This window comes from Nipponia nippon, unplaced genomic scaffold (assembly GCF_047370975.1).
Source record: "Nipponia nippon isolate SJK-2023a ecotype South Korea unplaced genomic scaffold, ASM4737097v1 scaffold_3, whole genome shotgun sequence".
In the NCBI taxonomy this organism is placed as follows: Eukaryota; Metazoa; Chordata; class Aves; order Pelecaniformes; family Threskiornithidae; genus Nipponia; species Nipponia nippon.
This window is the reverse complement of record NW_028262347.1, coordinates 501,767-515,513: the sequence shown is the minus strand read 5'-3', so window position 1 is coordinate 515,513 and position 13,747 is coordinate 501,767. Positions and strand designations below refer to the sequence as shown.

Below are 13,747 nucleotides of genomic sequence, written 5' to 3'. Positions count from 1 at the left end.
GCAAAAAACTCATGCAAATAAAATTAAAGCTCAGAGTAAGGCTCCACCTTGCTTTTTTAAGGGGTGCTTGAAGTCTCTGATTTCCCAGGTGCCTTCGCACAAGCAGCGGCAGGCGGCACAGCCCGGGCAGGGGCCGGGGCCCAGGGGCTGCAGGCAGGTGGGACCCCTCTTGCCCCCACACCGGGACCAACGAGGTCTTTAGGGAAACTACGACAGAGCTGAGCTCACACGTCCTGTATCTCCCACCTGCTACCTGGAAACCCTTTGGGAAGCAATCCTTGTCTTTAGGATCTTCTTTCTTGTGGGTAAGGCTGCACTGCTCCCCGAGGAGGATCCTCGTAAGCACAGAGAGGAACCAAAGCCTGGGTCTGCCCTTACCCTTGCGCTACTGCCCGAACCGCGGCTCCGGTGCTTCAGCTCGGTTCGTGTATCGTTACCCGAAACACCCGCCTCAGCAGATGACTCCTGAGCAAGTTTGAGGCACTTTGTTTGCTTACAAGGGCGAGAAGGAGGTTCGCGCTGGGAGAGCGCCTGGGGATGGGGCGCAGCTCCAGCCACCCAGCTGGCAGCCGCTGTGCCGCAGTCCATTATCCTTCGTTAGCACCAAACCGCAAGAAAAATCAACACCCTCCAGAAAAGAAAAGCTCATTGAGAGGAAACCGGTGCGAGGGAACAAGCTTCTCTCTTGAATCGAAATGAAAGAAAATAAATGAGATATTCTTCTTGCAGAGAAATTATTCTGTCACTCGCTATTCACCGCGGGCTGGGTGCTGGGGGAAGCCAACCACAGGCACCCGGCTCGGGTGCTCTGCAAGAGCAGAAAGACAACACATCCCCTTCACACCAATCACATGCTGATGTTCCCAGCAATTTCAGTACCAAGGGAAGGCTAATCTTTTCTCGGGGTCCAGTTTGCTCCAAACAGCAGCTGGAATTAAGACAAACCATCCAATTTCCAGAGCACGGCGGCTGCCGTGGGGTCACAGACCCTGGAAGAGGCTGGAGAAGCCCGACCTCCTCCCTCACGCTGGCTGTGTGACAAGCTCTCACACAGGCCATTAGGCAGCAGCAAATAGACACCTCATTGATTCCCACAGAAACGTCAAACAATCGATTTCATGACACACCACGACAATGTTTAACAGCTCTCTCAGAGGCTGGCTCTCGGGCTGGAGCACCCCCGACGCGAGCAGGACGGAGGCCCTGCAGAGGCCCACGCGCGGAGGGGGCCGAGCCCTTGCAGAGGACGGGGGGCAGCCCCTGCCGGCAGCGCCGGCCCAGTGGGGACACCTCCTCTGCACAGGACACTGCCGGGATATACCGGCTTTGGCCGGGAGAGAGCTAAATTTCTTCATAGTAGCTGGTATGGGGCTACGTTTTGGATTTGTGCTGAAAACAGTGATGATAACGCAGGGATGTGTTAGTCACTGCTGCACAGCGCTTGCACAGCACCAAGGGCTTTTCTGCTCCTCACCCTGCCCCACCAGTGAGCAGGCTGGGGAGGGCACAAGGACCTGGGAGAGGACACAGCTGGGACAGCTGACCCCACCAACCCAAGGGACGCCCCAGACCATAGGACGTCGTGCCCAGCAATAAAAGCTGGGGGAAGGAGGAGGAAGGGGGACGTGTGGAGTGATGGCGTTTGTCTTCCCAAGTCAGCATCGCGTGTGATGGAGCCCTGCTGCCTGGGGATGGCTGAACACCTACCTGCGATGGGAAGCAGGGAATGAAATTCCTCATTTTGCTTTGTGTGCACGCACAGCTTTTGCTTTACCTGTTAAACTGCCTTTATTTCAACCCACCATTTTTTTCACTTTTACCCTTCTGTTTTTCTCCAAAGACACACTGAAATCCAGGTCAGCTGTTACCAGAAGAGGATGGTGGGGCAGATGGGCTGTGGTCACCCAGGGCAGCCTTTGCATGCTCTCAGCCGTTAGATCCTGCTGTCCTGCCCTTCGTTCATTAGTTTGTCTGGGCAGAGAAGGCGAAGTCAGAGACAAGCAAGAGGTCTCCTGCAGCAGAGAGGCAGGATGGGCCTCGTTTGTGCCCAGCTTTAATACGCCAGTTAATGAGGTCCAACATGTTTCTTGCTGTAAAGGGGGGCCCCGGGACGCAGATGGCACTGATGGCAGTGCAAAACAGCAAGACACCACCCTGTTCTCCATCCTCAAGTCTTGAATCCTTGCCCCAGCCTTGATCACCCTCAGCCAATATTAACGCAAAATCCTCCTCCGGCCCAGGCAAGTGCAAGCCCTCCATCCCGAAGGCAGGTGCAGCCCCCCCCACGCTGCCTCTGCCGGCGCGCGTCTCACCAGCACACGTGATCGCTCCTGCATCCAGCTCCAGTGGCCCGTCTTCCCGAGGTCCTTCCCAGGCTCCTTTCTGCTGTCTCCTCCCGGCATCGCCATGGCATTTGCTCCCCTCAGCCAGGTGCGCCTCGGGTGAAGACGTGCCCTGCGTCCCGCTGCTCCGAAGAGCAGTGCCACTGTCCCCTCCCTGCTACAACCACCCCTCTCACGCACTAACCCCCGCAGAAAAGGTGGTGACAGTCATGCTGCGGACCTGCTGCGGGTGTTGTCCACCAAGCTGACACCTTCTCGTTGCTTCGTCACCCTCAGTCTGCCTGCAGCCCCTGCCCGCACCCGCCCCAGCCCCGTGCCAGGGCTGCTGTTCTTCTGTAGCTGTACAGTTTGCAGCACGAGAGGATTGCCGCCTGTGGCCAGGCCTGGCTCTACACTAACGCCAGTCATCTACAACAATAATGGCATACGTGCTCTTAATAATTACTTTAAGTGGGTTTTAAGTGTGTTGCTTCTTTCCCCTTCAAGGTGGTAATATCCCAAATCTCTTGGTAGCAAAATGTCCCTTGTGGACATTTTGGTAAATGCCAAGATTCTTCTGCACAGATTTTCATTTATAAGCACAATGGGATTGCCCTTTTCTAACGTGCATTTTTTTTGCACTCCCATTTCTAACTGGTCTACTGCAATTCAGTGGGAAAAATATCTATAAGAAATGTCACTGCCTGCAGATCCCAAGAGGCGCAAGAGACTGAGGCTGATTGACTGATTTTCCCTAGTCACTCTGTCATTGCTAGCAATACAAGAAATCAGTTTCCCCACTTCTTAGAACAAGTCCACTGGCACTCAGAAAAAGGAGTTATTTTTATTTTTCTTGTTTTTTCTTTTTTAATGGCAGTTAAGAACCATCTTTCAAGGTCATTAAAAGATTGAAGTAGTGTATCCTGCCACTAAAAGTCAGACTCTAAACTCTGAACATTTTCATACTTTGCTCTCATCCAGATGAGACCATTAGCCACAGGCCTAAAGATTTCACACATACCACAGCCTCAGGAGCGGTCCCACCATCCAGTTAGACCTAAAGCTAATCCTTCACAGCCCTTTAAATTACTGCGTCTCAGAAAAAATGGTATTTCACTGCCCGAGCAATTAAGCATTGCTACAAATAACAGGGAAGCCTCACGCCTCGAGCGACGCGTACAGTCCGAACCACACCACAGAGGCATCACCTCCGTGTATCTGCTTTCTCAGAAGAAAACACCAACCCCTAAATGCACAGACAGAGGCAGAGTCCCCCGCAGCAGCCGACCCAACGCACAAGCCCGTACAAGCCTGCAGTGGTGGAGGAGCCAGCCGTTCCCCAAGTCGGCCCAGAGACACCTCCTCACTGCGCATTCGACGCGGGAAATGAACCCCCCATCTGGTCCTGCCCTGCCACCAGCCCCTGCAGCATCCCTCCATGGGGTCGGTGGCACGGCAGGAGGACCGTCCCCTCATGGCCCCTCACCCAGCAGCGCCTGGCACAGCCACAGCAGAGGCGGCACAGCAGACGGGGCAGAAGCAGGCAGTACCGTGCTCTTCGCTCGGGGCCTGTGGTCCCCAGCAGCTTGCCGGTTTTCTCTCTGCTCAGCCAGCCACCGTCCCAGAGAGGAGCCCATGTCCCTCTGCTCTCCATCCCCCTCTCACCCTCAAGCCAGCTGCCGGGAGGCTGCACACACATGCTCCGCTTTCACCCTCTCTCAGCGAAACAGCATCAATCTGTGCCGGGTGGGTAAGTCACGCCGCCGTCAGCTCTCAGCGCCAGCATCGCTCCAACAACTGGCCGGCACGAGCATGCCTCTCACTCACACCTGGCGCTACCCCCTGCAGCTGCCCACACCTACCCTGCAGGAGCAGCGCCGGGGCAGGGTGAGGGCTCCACTTCTGCCCCCACAAGCACCGCAGCCCACAGTGCCCACGGGCTCTGGGAAAACACCAGCCAAAGGAAACGCTTATCAGCATCCTCTTGCTGAAGGCAAAAGGGAGCAGAAATGCAGGATCTCGCTCAGATGCCATAGTTTATCGGCAAGGGATGGTTTAAAAATAAAGAAACAACGTGAAGAAAATTTGTTTTTAAAGTAGAAATTAAAGCACAGAGATTAAGTGAATATTTAATAAAGTGCATTTATGGCTACTACACACTTGCAGGGGAAGTCCTCAGATGCGGCCGCCCGGGTCTCCCTGTGGCAGGCGCCTCCAGCCCTTCCTCCAGCAGGCACGGTCTTTTACTGGCAAGGCTCAGGAGGACCATGATTCACGCTTCCTGGCGTCAGGAAGATGCTGAGAGCTTTCCAGATTTGCTGCCTGGATATTCTTGTGCCACCAGACAGAAGCCTCATGACTTTAATCTTCGTGAGTCAAACCTGAACCCTAACAGCATTTTGGGTTTTGTTTCCGCAGCTCTGCAAACTGAAGACAGAGGACCTGCTTCTTCCCATGAAGAAGATTTTCACCTTTGGGGTAGGTCAAGCCCTTTTGGAGAAAGTTTTCTTCCCTTCTGCTTTACGCCTGTGGCTCCACCTAGCTCAGCTCTTGCTGTTGTACCTGTTACTGAAAGTTTACAGCCCTTGCCTGCCTGTCTCTTACAGAGCAGATGTGACCAGAAGCAAAGCACCACCCTGCAGACCCATGGCAGGAGCCCGGCACGGGCGCCCTGCGCCAGCAGCAACGCGGGCTGCCAGGAGGCCGAGGAGGAGGCACAGCGCCCGGGTGCGCCTCCGCAGTTGCCTGGCCCTGGACACCTCCTGCGCATGTCTCGGAGCCACTGGCTGTCGGGCAAGAGGCCGAGCAGCTGAGAAGCATCAAGGCAGACAATGGCACGCATCTCATCAGAGGGCAAAAGGAAAACAGCCAAGAGGCCGCCCAGCCCTTGGCGGGAAGTGGTCGCTCTGCACAGGGGGTTTCCGAGGGAGCTCGTGATACACAGCAACAAGGGAGCTAGCAGGAAGCCCTGGGGTCCCGGCCAGTCCCACGTCCTTCCTAAACAAGGACACCCAAAGCCTCTTTGCACGGCCTTCCCCAGCACAGTGCCCTCCACACATGGGCCATCCCCAGGAGCCTCTCCACGCCACTGCTACCTGCCCCAGCCCTTCCCACGGACTCTCCCAGAAAGTGAGTTTGATGGGGGCCGCATGTGTCCTCATGCCACCCAGCAGTTCGAATGCTGCCCAGTACATTAGAGCCACCATGCTGTGCAATGGCCACCGTGCTGCCAGAGTCCACCTTCTTCCTCCTGTCTCGCAGTTCCCACGTGCCACTAGCCCTAGCCTCCCAGGAACCATCAAAGTCCCCATGGGGCCACATGCCATCTCAAGGCACAATTACTAGTGGCAGCAGAAGTCTTCTGATGGTTCCAGACCTCTCCACAATTATTGTTCTTAATTTCTTAGGCAAGAAGTGACATCATGGGACCACCGCAGCTGTCCAGGGGAAAAGCAATGTGACAGGGCATCCAGCCAACACATGTCCAAGGCCTGGTCACCATTAGCATCCCTGACCCTCCGTCTGTGCCAACTGGGGCATCCCTGGCCGCAGAGCCCAGTGGTTTTGGTGGGGCATCGCTCCTCCCAGGAAACACCCATGCATGCAAAAGCACCATTCCTGCCACACTCCCTGTCCTCCAAACACCCAGACAGTCCGCTCAGTGCCTGCATCGTTAATCTTGACACGTGCCTTGATCACTGTCCACAACGCGTGAGGGCTGCAGTAGACCAAGAGCACTTTCTACTTCACATGTGGATCCTAAGAGTGAAATCCTGACCCAAATGCATGGGTTAAAGCCAGAGGCAAAGCAATGAGCCTGCGTGCAGTGCGGAGGTGTGCTGCAGCCTCTTGCTGGGGGAAGGGAAGGCATGCTCCTCAATGTGCACCATTGTGCTCTCCAGGCATTTAGTGACTCCTCCATGCCAGAGAATAAAGCTTCTCTTCAGCCAGCCCATCATGTGTTCCGCTGCCTCACCACCCCATGGAAAGCTGACCCCACGTTCTCCCGCAGAGCCTAGTCCAACCACACACCTGCCTGCCAGCACACGTAAGCAGCACAGGTCTATCCCTGTGTGGGCACCCCACCATGGCTCGATGGACTCCTTCAGCTTGGACCCCCACCTAAACCACCCCAGGCTTCGGCAAGCACCATCCATTTCTCCTGAGTGCTTTGCAGTCTGGCAAGCAGGGAAGACTGAAACATCCCAAAACCTGGCATCCTCTCTGTGGTAGGCCATCATCAGTGCTGAACATGCTACCAGGGCTTTGAGCTTGCCAGCTAGTCTCCAGCCTTACCTTTGTATGGAGCTTGGCAAACTGCTTGTCATCCAGCAAAGTCTGGGTGTACACACGCCTTTTGTACCGGAACTGCAAGAGGGAAGAATGTCAGACATGAGATGAACAAAACCCACTCAGCATCAAACTGCTCTCAAGCAGCTCCAATAAACGTCACCTTGCGTGAAGACATTCAGTCTCGATCTGAAAACAACAACAGATACAGAATACACTGTTCTCCTTCATAATTTGCTCTAATAGTTAATTGCTTTCCTCACTAAAGAAATTCTGACCAGTTTTTCATATGCATCTGTCTGGCTTCAGCTTCCAGACGGTGTGGGCTTTGTTCTGCTTCTTCCCAATTAATTAAGGATCTCTCCAACGACAGAATGGTAGGACGGTTACATAGGTGGTCTAGAGCCGACTTCCCTGTACGCAGTCTGAGCTCTAAATCTCTCATCGAGGGATCTCCTCTTCTGTTCTCAGATCACTTCTGCCGTTCTTTTCTGTGCCGTGCCTCTTTCCAATGTCCTTTCAAGTACAGTGACTGTCACCCACACACTGCTCCAATACCAACCACTTCCACCCCAACCACTCCTAAGAGCAGCTCACTACCTGTCAGGGTACACACTGAAAGATTACAGGGTCACGCTGTGCCGCAGCATCACACTGGGAATTGCTGTTCAGTTTCTTGACCAAAAGGCTCAAAAATTTTCTTCAGAAACTTTGTTTTCCACACTGACAGTCCTTCCTTTGCAAGCAGTCCTTGTCCCTGCATGTTTGTCATTTGGCTGACTGAGAGCACACTTTGATGGGACCCCGACTTACCAAATGATCGAGACAGCGCAGTTGACATTGTTATGTTCTCTGCCAAACTTTGTGTAATCAGACTTTATCAGCAGTGATTTTACATTTGCACCCAGATCCCTGGAGTAATCACATCAAGCTTGACGCTGGTCCCTAAGACACCCCACTAGAAATACATCTATGCAGTGATGACTGCAGTGACAACTGCTTCTCATCATTGATTAGCTAGCCAGTGGCACTTGTCCTGTTGATGCTTTATAGTGCTAATCCTGAACCTGAATATCATGTAGAACAAAATCAAGTACCCCCAAGTGGCTGCTACCTTTGTACAGCTATCTTTATCATACAGAACTACAATTTCCTTAAGGAATGAAATTGCATTTGTTTGACTAGATCTTTTTTCAATGCATGAATTGTATTCTGAGATTTTGAATTGCTATGAACTTAATCCTCCATCAACATTTCATTATTTCAGCTGGAACTGACACCAAGTTATCTTTGGACTGCAGCTACTAAGCTCATCCCACTTACTTTTCAATACTGGCAAAATATTAGCACATTTTCAGTCTATCACAAACTTGTACTACTGGGCAGATGTTTTCTCACACAACTTTTTTCTTTTTTAATTATTCCAAGGTAAAAATTGCCTTGCCCACTGATTTACAGACGTTGGTCCTTTGCAGATGCTGCCAGTGTCAGGGATCCTCTGTGCATCCCTACGCAGTCATGCAAGCATCCTTCAGTGGCTCCTCTTCACACCCAGCACCACGTTAGAGCATCTGCAAAGGAGCTCAGCTCCCGGCCTCCGCCTCCGAGCCCTGGGCAGCGCCCTGGATGAGCCGGGCAGCGCTGCTCTGTGGACCGCTCGCTTTTGGCTTCCTGCCCAAACGGGCCGGCTCAGGTGGACATGGGCCACTGCTGCGCTCCCAGCGCTCAACCTTGGGGAAGGTCCTGCAGGGCTCCCAGCTGCCCCACGCGACACAGGCAGGGGCCAGGGCAGTGCGTCAGCGAGGCAGGTCGCAGAGAGGGAAGCCAGGCTACGTCGGCTTTGATCCAAGAGCAATGCACGCTGCCACCCAGGCGCGAGGCAAAAACCTCATCTGAGAAGAGTTAAGTTGTACAACATGTAGTCAGCTGCTCAAAACTGAGCAGCAAAACTTCTGAAGAAGCAACTGAAGTGGGCAGCTGACCCTAAGCCAGTCACATCCCAAGGGTTTTGCTCCAACAGCTCACCCGCAGACCGGACTGGCCCGGGCAGGACAAACAGGAACGAGAATTTCCAAATCTCATTCAAATTTACAAGGTGCATGAACTGAATGTGTGATGATTAATAATGGTGAGAATACAACGGTGTGTTTGGCGTGCAAAGAAAATAACTGCCTCATTAAGAAGGACACAATAAGCTTCTGACAGTAGCTAACAACCAGTAAGATAATATGGGACACAGTCAATACCCCCAAATGCACGTGAGGGTAACTGGATCTCGGTACATGGGCAGGTAGACCCCACTGCACATTGCTTGATCACCAAGAGACTGCACTGCAGCTGCAATTGTATCCCAATAAAGGACTCTGGAGTACCTACAGCTCTCCCTGGCATAGAACAGAACCGGCATCCCACCGCTCCAGGGAACTGCTGCAGATACCTGCTTTTTAATGTCATTTTTCTGTTAATATGCACAAACCCCTCATTTAGCTGATTATCTTCATATGTAGCCCTGAGGGCTAATTTATCTTTTGGGTTCAAGAAACCTCAGCGGTATCAGCATAGGATTTATGCCTTGTAAATAGACTGCAGATTTTTGGTTTTCCAATAGGATTCTCCAGTGCTCAGCTGCCATTCGTATCAAGTTACGAAGAATCGAAATGACACGCAACAAATATCCATGTCAAGTCTGCATTTAGATGTGTGTGCTAAGACATTAAGCGTGGACATTATGCTAAATTATACAAAAACAAAGCATTAAAGCCTGTATAAGGAACATTAAGGAATTTACTACCTCATAGGTTTATTTGCAAGCATTCTTAATGTTGTTCCAAATGTTTTTGTCTACGTTAAATGTTAGTTTGCTAAGAAATTGTGCTGCACTTTCTTTCCAAATTAGTCAGGATTAGTTATAATAACAGCATTCACACTTGCATTTATAAGAGTTCGTGCAGCTTAAGCGTGTAATGCTTTCTAAATAGACTTTGCGGGTAAAATATAGCACAAGATCCCTAAATTTAGAAGCCCACGTGCAGGTAACTAGAGTCCCATTACAGGCGGGGGGATGTCCGCAGCGACAGTCAATGGAGCCCAAGAAAGGCTGCAGGTCACCATAGAATAAACACCTACATGCGATCACCTGAATCCCAGCCCAAGGCAAAACTTATAGTGAATGTAAATACGGAGTCAATTCAGTTAATTTCCGCTCTAGTTAATTTTCTGGAACAGAAAATAGTATAGATTATCCTCCACGCTCATCATACAAATGAGGCCCATACAGGGACAGTCATTTGCTGTCAAAGCACACAGTTGCGTTCCAGTCTCTACAGTTACTGTAGTAACTGTAAATTAAATCAAATATCAAACTCAGGTCCTTCAGCCTCATATTCAAAGATCTCCCTATGACTTTTGCTCTGTACCTACGAGATTGGCTTTCCTTCTGTTACTGCAATTTACCATGGAAGTTATGTGCCACTAGAAAAAAAGAAATTTTGATCAACAGGGTCAGAAAACAGGGAAGCTGTTTCACGGGGCTATGACAAATGTTATGGAGCTCTCGAGCAGACGGAGTCACGAGCAATTAAAACTCAGAGGCATTTGCCTCAGCTTTTCCTCAATGAATTCTCCATGAGTAAACATACACCCACACAAATTTCTATGCTTTCACTCCTGGAAGGAAGATGGGAAAAAAAAGGGGAGGGGGACAGGGGGCATTAATATCTGTGGTGCCTACAGAGACTAGAGTGGAAGGGATCAAAGAAGTCCTACAGTTATGTACATATATCTATAGGGGGGGGGGGGGGGGGGGAGAGATACACACATTTAAAAAAAAAAAAAAAGAAAAAAGAAGATGGCTACCTCCAAGTAGGGGACAGGAGTGTCTGGATTCAGGGGGTACTCCCTCAGCAGGCGTTCCTCATCCAGAAACTTCCCAGCCCTACCATTGAAGGCAGGCTGGAAGAGCCCATAGTTCAGGACATCCTTCAGGCTGTGGTTCAAAGTGCAGAGGATGCGCTGCTTGGAAACCCACACGGGAACATCTGGATTCAACCGTAGACACTTCTGTGGAGAGACACAGAGGGTGATTAGAGCTGAGCATCACCAAGGTCCTGTACCCCACAGCTGCACCCAGGAACAGTCACAGTAAGAACAAGGTGAAGAATAAAATGGGAAAGCCACAATCTTTTCCGTGTCAGTGGATTATGGGAAGGGGAAAAAAGGCATTGGAGAAGGATGAGACTTAGCAGATCCCCCCTAACACATTGTGTGGGGTTCAGGGCAGACTCAAACCCTGTACGTTATAACATCCTATAAAATATGAGAAGTGTCAAAGAATATTTTATGGCCTAATAACAGTATAATAGCAAAATCTCACTTAAAAATCCCCAAGAGGGTATAAAGAGTCTATTGACTTCTCCACCATGGACTTCATAGGTGTGCAAACAAAGGAGGGATGAACGGCAGCACTGCGAGCCCTGCCAGGAGCTGGAGGCATCCAGCGAGGTCTTCCCAGCGGGAGGAGGGGAGAAGAGCCCTCTGCCTCCCCGCATGGACAGTCACACTTCCCCATCTCACCCCGTGACTGCAGTGGGTTTCTCTGGTACTGTAAGCAGTTTCCCTCCCTCCTCACGACCCAAGTCATCAAATATTTATAGCCCATCACCGTCAGGCTGTATTTCCTACAGCTGCGGCCCCTGCTGCCGCACTCCCAGCTGGCTGCGGGGCCGGGACTGTGGTGCTGGAGAAGCAGGCCGGTCACAGGAACCTGCCTCGGCCAGAGCCCGCCAAGCCGCACAGCCCGGCGTGGGCACTGCGGCACCGTCGCCGTATCCCCTCCACCGCGGTGGCGGGGCAGCGGGCTCTTCGCTCTTGTGGGCAAAGAGCAGGAAGGCAAGAGGATGCTGCGCTGGCAGCACCAGAGGTCTGTCTCGCAACAACTTGTCCCCACACCCAAGGGATAGGCGCAGCACGGATCCACACAGCAGCATAAGCACGTTTTGTCCATGAAGGTGTTGGAGAGTTGAGGCCTGAACACAGACATCTATTTGGATTTCCAAACAGACAAACCGACCCGATCCCCACCTTCTCCATGTCCTCAGCAGCACTTCCAGCAGCTGCAATGGACCTGCAGCCACCAGAGCTCCCGCCACCGCCACACCGCGTCCCCACCGGACCAGGAGAAGGACACTCACTTGGGGCATCAGAAGTAACTGCACGTCCTGACTCACCCCTTCAGCCCCGCTTCCAACTTCAAAATTTAACCCCAGGGCCTGTTTTGGTCCCTTGTCCCATTAATAGCATCTTTTTGCTTCTGTGAATTAAACAGGCACTGTTTTGAAAAAAATCAAACAGCTTTGCCCAGAGAGAAGCAAATGACCCTGCTGGGCACAGGGCGGGAGCCAGCAGAGCACCCGTGCTGCCCCACACGGTGCCAGCCTGCCCGCCTGTGCACCACCACCCAGAAAAGTCACCGTGTGAGACACAAAGCCACCGAGCTGATGTTACAGCTCATTTTTCTCGGGCACGGATAACTTGCGCTTGGCAGCATGCACTTCTACTGCAAACGGAGGTCAGCGTTATCCATTTCATCACTGACCGTATTAGTGAGTCAGCATGCTTACCAACTACGGCTTATCCTACAGCAGGTACTGAGGAAGAGGCGGCCGGTTGCTGGTGTGAGAAATCAGGAGTTCAAAGCCTTTGAGAAACACCAGCTCTGTTCTCTTTCTGTCCCCAAAGAGAAGCAGAATATGCATCATTCTTTCAGGGACCCATAAATAAAAAATAAATGTCTGTACCTTCCTACATGCTTATTTAGCCTCTAGGACTCTTCCTCACTGTCAAATTACGCTGTTCAATATTAAAATATGTGGCTAAAGGAAAAAAAGCACTGACAGGCATGCACATGTGCACAAGCGCAAGCACTGGCTGAAGGAAGGTCCCGGCATAAAGAACCTGAATTTTACACCAAACTTTATACTGCAGAGACATACTCTGGCAAGTATTAACACTTCATATTTAAGAGACAAAACAACTTCCACCCCACAGTGTGTCTCTTTCTGTCTTTAACCTGCATCAGAAATCAGAAAGAAGAAAATGTCTACTTCAGCTATGAGGTCAAAATGCTGCACAGCCCTTTGCAGGCATAATCCAGCTACTCTTATGGCTCTGCTTCTCCAAATACCATCGCATATATGAATGACTTTCTCATATCAGAGATCCTGCAACTAAACTTGCTTATTCCACTCCATGATGCAGCACAGCCACTCCAAGAGCAATCCAAAAGCATGAGGGTAAGCCCACAAACCGCTGCCAGAAGGGCTGCAAGGAATATCTTTGTGCAGGAGAAAGCTGCTCTGTGCGCAGGGGGACCGGGCTTGCTTTGCTCCAGGGGCCACAGCACGGAGGGCTCCTCCGCTTCCCGTCTCACGGAGGGCCAGGTTGCTCTCCTCCAGCCTCCCGCATGGCTGGGACAGCCCCGGCAGCTCCCGCACCGGCACCAGGCTGATCCCGGGCAGAGCAGGGCTTGGCTGCCCGAGCTGCAGATGCCGTGCCAGGCACCGATCCCATCTCCATCAGGAAGAGGGGCTGAGCTCAGACAGCATGGGGCACCTGCCACCACTTCACAGAGAGATCCAGCCCAGAGACAGCACTTCACAGCAGCTCACAGCGGGTGTGAATAACTTCCAACCCTGAGGGTTCGGACACTGAAGTCAACATTAATTTTAAAAGGAACCAAATTGCCTTGTACGGTCTCAAGCCCGCTGGGGAAGGAAAGGTCTCTGCCCCTTCCTCTTGATGCTCTCCTGAATCGAGAGGCTTAGCGCTGTTCCCAGTGTCAGTCCCCAGAAGACCCAGGAAGGATCCTGGGGAGCCAAAGGAGGCACCTGCGTGGGGAGCACACTGCCGCAGTGCCAGTCCCTTGTGCCGGCCTGCACGGCATAGCGCCCACCGAGGCACGGCATAGCGCCCACCGAGGCCACCCTGCAGCCGGGGCAGGTCCCAGAGCCACAGGCAGGCTCCGAGGAGGGCAGGGTGGGAGCAGCTTTTAGAACAAGTTGCTCACTCTGGTTTGCACTTACAAGCGATAATTTCTTCCATACAATTATAAGCTCTGATCACAACAATCAAAGCCTTAG

The 13,747-nt window shown here is 52.0% G+C and overlaps 1 protein-coding gene across 8 annotated transcripts in view; it reads right to left on the bottom strand.

Moving 5' to 3' along the window:
• SHANK3 (SH3 and multiple ankyrin repeat domains 3) overlaps nt 1-13,747 on the bottom strand; it is a 375,879-nt gene that overhangs the window by 302,647 nt on the left and 59,485 nt on the right. For all 8 annotated transcript variants that reach the window (XM_087764022.1, XM_087764023.1, XM_087764025.1 and 5 more), the window contains exons 4-5: nt 10,467-10,670; nt 6,618-6,689 (exon numbers count right to left, since the gene is read on the bottom strand). In XM_087764022.1, the coding sequence (XP_087620148.1) occupies nt 6,618-6,689; nt 10,467-10,670 (276 nt within the window). The remainder of the gene's footprint in view (nt 1-6,617; nt 6,690-10,466; nt 10,671-13,747) is intronic.